At 46.0% G+C, this 7,342-nt stretch overlaps 1 protein-coding gene across 2 annotated transcripts in view; it reads right to left on the minus strand.

Annotated features, from left to right (window-relative positions):
- LHPP (phospholysine phosphohistidine inorganic pyrophosphate phosphatase) overlaps nucleotides 1–6,643 on the minus strand; it is a 71,562-nt gene extending 64,919 nt beyond the window's left edge. For both annotated transcript variants that reach the window (XM_066323438.1, XM_066323437.1), the window contains exon 1: nucleotides 6,507–6,643. In XM_066323438.1, the coding sequence (XP_066179535.1) occupies nucleotides 6,507–6,628 (122 nt within the window). In that variant the 5' untranslated portion in view covers nucleotides 6,629–6,643. The remainder of the gene's footprint in view (nucleotides 1–6,506) is intronic.
- Nucleotides 6,644–7,342: the final 699 nt, after the last annotated feature.

Below are 7,342 nucleotides of genomic sequence, written 5' to 3' on the forward strand. Positions count from 1 at the left end.
GCTCTGCTTAAGAAGTGTATTTTTGGCAAAAATGTGCTGTATTTTCTCTGCAAATCTGTATTCCTGCCATTCCAGCAGCAATTTCAGCTTCTGCAATAACAGGCAAAGTGATTATTTCAGAAGCCAGAAGGAGGCCGTAAGTGCCTTTGCCCATCCTTACATGGTACAAGCCCCTCCTAATTCCATGGAAACATTGAATTCCCCGGTGTTTTTTAACCTGGTGGGTTCAGACTGGAATGCAATCAATGGAATCAGAGGACTGTGGATAAAACTCCAGGATTTTCCTTCTCTATCCCAGTGCCCAAAACTTTCCATTCTCCTGATTTCTACCACCACAGCCCATCCAAACTGCTTCAATCCTGCTGTCACATCTCTGATGCCACTTCTGGCCCCTGACCTCCTGGTGTTTCCCTTCACTGACGTCCTGTCATTGTTCCTGAGGACAGCCAGGCTTATTAAAGCCCTGGTTCTCTGGTGATCCAACTTTCTGCTCCACGTAGCAAGGCTGCCCTGACAAATCCTTACACACAGCACTCCTTGGCCCCAGTCCCTCTTGCATTCCTGTGCCTGAAACTCATCTCTACATCTGCTATCTCCAGAGCACAATTTCCTCTACAGCCCCAGATGGCTCACCTCTCTCTAAATATAGAAGGGGATAATTTGGAGGCAATCCAAAGGAGGGATTGCAAAAGGGATTAAAAAATAGGAGGGCATTACCTTTGCACATGAATAAAAGCAGGTTAATAGGCACACATGAAGGAGCCACAAGAAGAGGCCAATGTTACTTAAGGGTGGGCAAGGGTGACAGAAGGAAGGGTACAGTTACAAAAGTAAAGGCTCTGGAAACATCACTTTGAGACAGTGTTTGACAATTAAAACTAGGGGGGAAAAAATCACTAAATTGTAGCTCAAAGCAAATTTTAAAGACCCAGAAATGCCTTTATTTAGGTATTTTGATAATTTAGAATTTTTCAGAGATAGAAAGAAATCCTGGAAGTTACATACTAAAACAAACAGAAAGTCCATCTTGTCCTGAATTCTCTACAAAGGCCATTGAATACAGCTGGATACCAGAATAACTTCACAAATTTCCCAACACCATAAATCACAGTCTACCTCCCTGAAGAGCAGGGAAACAACAGATTTGTAGGCAACAATATGCCACAACAGCAAAATGTAGAATTCAGTATTTAACAAAAATAACATGTACTTCTGAAGAAAATGTGCAAAAAGGAAGCACAAAGCAGAATATAAGAAAAAAAAAAAACCAAACCTGGTCCATTAAGTTCAGTAACAAGATGCATTTAAGGCTGAAGATTACCAAATCAGCTTAATGTATCACACCTAAAAGACTTTAACCACACTGCAAGTGGTTCAATAAGTAAACTCTGGCAGACCTTAAATAGCTGGTAAATCTCCACTCTGGGAGCTGTGAAGAAAAAAAAAATATATGATCTTCGGGATTCAGTCAGCATGAACAGTTCTGGGATACATTTATTGGCATTAAGCAAAATATTTTTATGGACAGCACAGTGAATTATACCCCAACAGCTTTTATTCTGTGCTAAAAGGGAGGTACATGATCTTTAAGGTTGCTTCCAGCCCAAACTATACTATGAGACTACGAAGCTGCGAATTATCCATTAAAAATTCATTCAAAACCAAGTTATCTTTGACAGGGTTGAACTCTCACTTTGTAACCAAACAGAACCTGTCTGTAAAGATGGAATTCTGTTTCTGAGACCCTAAAGGTTAATGAGGTGTAAACTCCAAAAATTCAAGCACTTACTCATACAATTCGTGCAGACAGCAGAGCAGGTGAGCACCCACAACTTCAGAGATTAAAATCTTTCCAAATAAATTATGAACACTGCTGATTAGGAAAGCAAATACGGGTTAGGAACACCCACTGCTCTCAGAGAACTGAGACCACAGCTAATGCTACAGACTGGAGCACAGCTGAGACAACTCTGCACCCACTGAGGACCAATTCCTGGATCCCCTTCTGGCTCTGCCAGGGAACAGCTACACGACAATACAGAAGTGCTTCATCTTTTGTGTGTCTGCTGCTTTAGGAGGGCAGTGACACCTGGGTCACCGGGTTTCTTTGGGTAGAAAGTGCAAAGAGGGTCAAGCACAAAACCAAATTAGCAGATATTTACACAAGGGTCTGTGTACTTTACTCGAAAGCCTCTTTCTAGGAGGAACAACTTTTCTATCAAACGTCCCGAAAGCACAGCAAGCCTTGGAACTCTGAACACGTGCACAGCCTGTCCTAAGCCACCTTATCCGCTGTGACAACAAAGATTTCCTCCTCCCCGTGGCACACAAACTTCCACAAGGCTCCTTTGTGAGCTCCCAACTGGTCGGAACCCCCCACGCCCTGAATTGTTTTACGAGCCCGGTTCCGCTTGTTCTCCTCACAATCTTCCCCTTGTTAGACTCTGCAGGTATTTTATTTTAACGGGGCTGCCCAGCTGCTCCCCAGCCTCCCTGCTCCCCAGATTTCCGCTGCCCTTTTCAGGGGCTCTGTAGAAAGCTGCGCTGACAGATGCGCCCTCCCAGCCCAACAACAGGATGTTGTAAACGTCCAGCTACTGTGTGCTTTTCATATGGATATGCTAATGGACACACTATCAGCGCACAGCTGTAAATGCAAATGCCAGAGCACAGCCTGAGCATCTTTTATGGGTGTTTAACCACCTTCTGTCTTGTAAGGGAGCAGCTCCCTGCTATTTGTAAGATAAAAAGCAGCTAGCTCACCTCGTGTCAGCGCTGTGTAAATCGATTAAGACAATAACAGCACGGCACTGAGGCTCTGGTAGGGCCGGCTCCAGGAGAAGCCTTTAAGTCACCGATGGCCTTTTCTGATCTTGTCCATGGGCTTTCTGATCTGCTCCAAAAGCATCTGCCAGCGAACTGCACACGCTGGGAAGAGAGGGGTGGGGTTTACAAACTCTTTCAAAGCGACAACGATACGCCACTGTAAGTGAAACAATCAAGAAACATTATGTCTAAAAAGTTTTAAAGGGATAAATTATCTTATCGAGCCACTTTGGGCTCTTTTAGCCATCCACTGCTCTAATACTCCGCCTAAAGATAACAACAGCAGTCCCTGGAGAATTTCGAGACATTCCTGGCTCCAGGGGTTAAACCAGGGGTGCCAACAGCCTTTGGCTGTGCCTGGCTGCCACAGTCTGGATGAGTAACAAGGATCCAGATTCACCTTATCCCTTGACAAGCTCTGCTCAACCAACACTCCTGTGGTTCATCCTCTGAGCCTCCAACCCACCAACCCCTTCTCAGTACTGAACTCTTCAGTATTTCACAGGTAAGGTTTATCAGGGCTGCAGGTACCTCAGCAATAAACAACGCATTCCCAGCTGTTACACTTGGTGTTTCACAACAGGTTTATACCAACTATTGAAGTTTTTCCCAGGAAGGTCCCTCCAGCACTGAGAGGTTACTGAGTGTCACCTCGCTCAGGGTGTTCCAGTGTCCATCAGCTTCTCTGACCACGTTTCTGCTCCATCTGACTTTACTGTTGGCTAAAGACAAACAAACAGGAAGCATCCCACTGCAGCCATCACAAACAGAAACCAGGCCACATTCTGCTGGCAGAAATTACACTGCTGCTCTTGCAAACACTAATTCAAACAGCTGCACAGCAGAATTCGGCTGAAAACAAGAGAAATAATGCAGCAAATGGAGTTTTAGGAGGTCAGGACAGCTCCAGTCACATGAAACCAATGACAAATTAGTATGTTTGCTTATGGTTTTTACTGGAGTGTACTACATGTTGTTACACTAAGTTAATTGCTGTAATGGGGAGATGATGTAGCAAGACAGTCTGAAAAGAACAGGTCAGCTGTCCTGTTGTAAGAATCCTATTTGTACTCTGAGTTATCAAAATGATATTTAAGGTTTCTCTTGGGCATATATATGCACTGAAAGATGTTAGACAGCGCCTTTAGAAGAGGATCACAGCAATTTGAATTAGTTATAAGGTTCCTTGCTACCTGCAATTATGACTCTTTCATTGATTAAAAAAAAGGAATTAATTAAAAAAGAGCTCCTTTTGGCTTTGATCCATCTGCTTGAAACCACCCATCTGTACTGTGACGCAGACACAAATATTAATGACCAACTGGCAATAGGATAATGAGTCAATAAAGAGTTTAAATGGTGTGAGCCAGAACAATTACTAACCTAATAGGCAGATAAATAAGGCTACTTGACTTTACCCAAGGAAAATGATTATTCTTCACCACTTACATCGAATGACCTGAACAAAGTGGTTCGGTGGGGTTTTTTTCCCCTTCCTGGCACTTTTCCATTCTGCTGTTCCCAGTTCCCACAGCTATGAGTACTGCTTCTCCACTGCTCACCAAATCCTGGTCATTTCTTTGGTCATTTCTCAATGGCCAAACGAGATCAGCTTTCCCTGCACAGCATTCCAGAGCCTGTTGCTGGATTGCATCTCCAAACCCTCCTCAAAGCCCCCTGCAGCCCTTTCCAGACAGGCAGACAAGGCAGATTAGCTGCCGAGGGCTTCCTGTGACCAACAGGCAAAAAGGGTTTAGAGGTTCTCAGATTTCCAGAGAAAGCACATAATTTCCTACATTTACCCCAAGGCCAGAGTTTTACTGTTGTTTCATCGGCATATTTCTGACATTACTGTAAGCTGGGCTGCAGTTTATGTTGCCTCCATGAAGGAAGTTTCAGCAAATGAAGTGACAAAGGTTATTAAATAACAGCCTGCAACACGACAGAAAATGAAGTTTAAAATCTAGGAGCAAAAAAACAACGTCAAAAGCATCTGGTGAAGCACGACACAGGTATTACTGAAGATGTCCTGGTTTCTAAAGGAATGATCTGATCTCTGGCAGGATTTATGCAGTTGTTGTTATTTATGCTGGGTTTGGCTGTGCCTGGAGGCCTTGGCTATGATCTGGGCTGTCCCAGGCTGTGCTCTGCATATGCACAATCCCCTGGAAGAACCACAGGATTTCAATAGAAGCAACTTCTCCCTCTGCCTAGAATTTCCTGGGAATGCTGCTCTCCCCTTGGCTGTCCTGGCAGCTGCAGCTTCTCCTGGCCAGGTGAGCACCACAAACCAGCCTCAATAAGCCTTAAACTTACTTCAGATATTGCTCTCTGACAGCACTGGGAATTCTGATCCATCTGATAACATCTTCTGTGCATCCTACACGTGTTTCAAGAAATATGAACAAAGACATAATTATGGGAAAAAAAAAAAAAAAGGCAAGTAGCAAAGAGTTCTGTTATTACCACTTCATTTGGATCTTCTCCAGTTCTGCCCTTCCACCAAATGTTGGAATCCACTACTCCACCTGCTTCCATTCCAATGGTGGTTCCACCAACATTTAGGCACGTATTTAACTAACCTCATATGATTATTTGTACTGAATTCAATATTTCTTCCTGCACATTTTCCTGCTCGATAACACACTCGTCCAAGGTGTATCTGCACTGAGTGGCCCCAAAAGGAAAGAAGCTGCAGAGCTGCTCATCAAAAAGCACTGTCACTGTTTCACAGGATTCAGAATTTAGATATTTAAAACATTTCAAGTGGGTACATGCAGCAGCGCGGAGTGGTTTGGTCTGGAAGGAACATTAAAGTTCCAATCCTTTAAAATGGTCAGGGACACCTTCCACTATCCCAGGTTGCTCCAAGCCCCATCCAACACTTGCCAGGCGAAACAGATTTGGATTTTCTGCCATGGGTGAGTGAAACATCAGAGAGCCAAAAGGCTCTTCCAGAAATTCACACGATCAATAGTTGTCTTGAAACAAAGTTATCCCTGTGGCCACTGCTCTGCCCTGGCCCCAGCCTACTCCTCTGGTCAAGCACGGCCAATACAGACACATCGTCAAGTCAACCTAATTAATTAAAGTTACTTTAGTTAAAGTTACTCAGTTTATGTTACTTGGACAGCATCACCCAGTTAAAAGTGAAGGATTCTCCTACCTGTGGGCACTGGGAGTAACTCACCAAGGCCACCCTTTGCTTTTGAGTCACTCCCAAGCTGGGCAATCATTAACCCCACACAGACATTCTCCATTTCTGGGCTGCAAGTTCCCTGAAGCTCCGGCTGATTTAACAGCAAAGTTCGTCACTTTACAGAAACACCAGCGTGGGTAACGTTTTAAAAATGATTAACCAGGGGATAGTGCCAGCTCTCCTATATACCGCCAGCACCTGCTGATGCCTTAAACTTTAGCCGTCGTGTTTTTCGGACGCTGGGCTGCCTGGGGGTGTAGCTCTGAGCCTCACACTAAGGCATCGCTGCCACACGTGCAGCGACACCAGCAAGAACCACGCCTGCCCAAACCCCTCTCCCCATCAGCTCTGCGGCCTCCCTTCACTTAAACAATCCTGAAAAGCCGCACGCTGAGCCCAGAAGCTCCCGTCCCGTGTGCGGGGCTGCAGCCAAACCCGCTCTGCGCGGCGCCGTGCGGCCCCTCCTCACCCTCACACCCACCTGCGCACGGCCTCGGCCGAGCCGGCGATGGGCACCCCGCCGTCGGCACCGCTGTCGTACAGAACCCCGCTGACATCCAGCAGCAGCCCCCGCACGGCCCGGGCCCAGCCGCAGCTCGCCATGGCCGCGGCCGCCCCGCTCCGCGCCCGGCGCTGCCGGGAAATGCAGTCCGGGCTCCGCTCCGCCCCGCTCCGCCCCGCCGCCGCCGGGGACAGCGCCCGGGCTGCTGCCGCCCCGCCAGCCTTCAACCCGCCCTAAGCGGGTGGCAGCCCCACGCACCACAGTGGGGTGAAATGACATGATTTTTATCGTCCCTTCCAACCCAAGTCATTCTGTGATTCATGGGACACACACACATACACACAAAAACAAAGCCAAAAAACAACCCCACTGGCTCATCACATAAAGAATTTTACAGTCGCGGATAAGATGTTATCGGGTGTATTCCAGCTTTACAGATAGGATTGTTTCTCCCAAATATCCTCGAGTTTGCTAATGCCATCAATAGCGCGGCACGACTCCCAGAATGTATAAGGAGCTGTGGTGGAATTATAGTCTATTTTGTTTTAAGGAAATCAGAGGAGCCTTGGCAGCATTGATTTGCATCGCTGCTCCTGGAATAGCCTCTGGCTTCTCCCTAAAGATAATATCTAAACTGTGAAATTCATTAAATAGACTCAGAAATGGATCAGGTTATTTAAAACAACATTACTAATGGCACAATATCTCAGCTGTCTGCAGAGATAGTGAACATTGTCTTGGATAGTGTTATCAGTCCAGGACACCCGCTATGAATATTGATCCACAGCTTGTTACAGCCATCACTTGCCGTCAGG

The sequence above is a fragment of the Sylvia atricapilla genome, chromosome 8 (genome assembly GCF_009819655.1).
Source record: "Sylvia atricapilla isolate bSylAtr1 chromosome 8, bSylAtr1.pri, whole genome shotgun sequence".
In the NCBI taxonomy this organism is placed as follows: Eukaryota; Metazoa; Chordata; class Aves; order Passeriformes; family Sylviidae; genus Sylvia; species Sylvia atricapilla.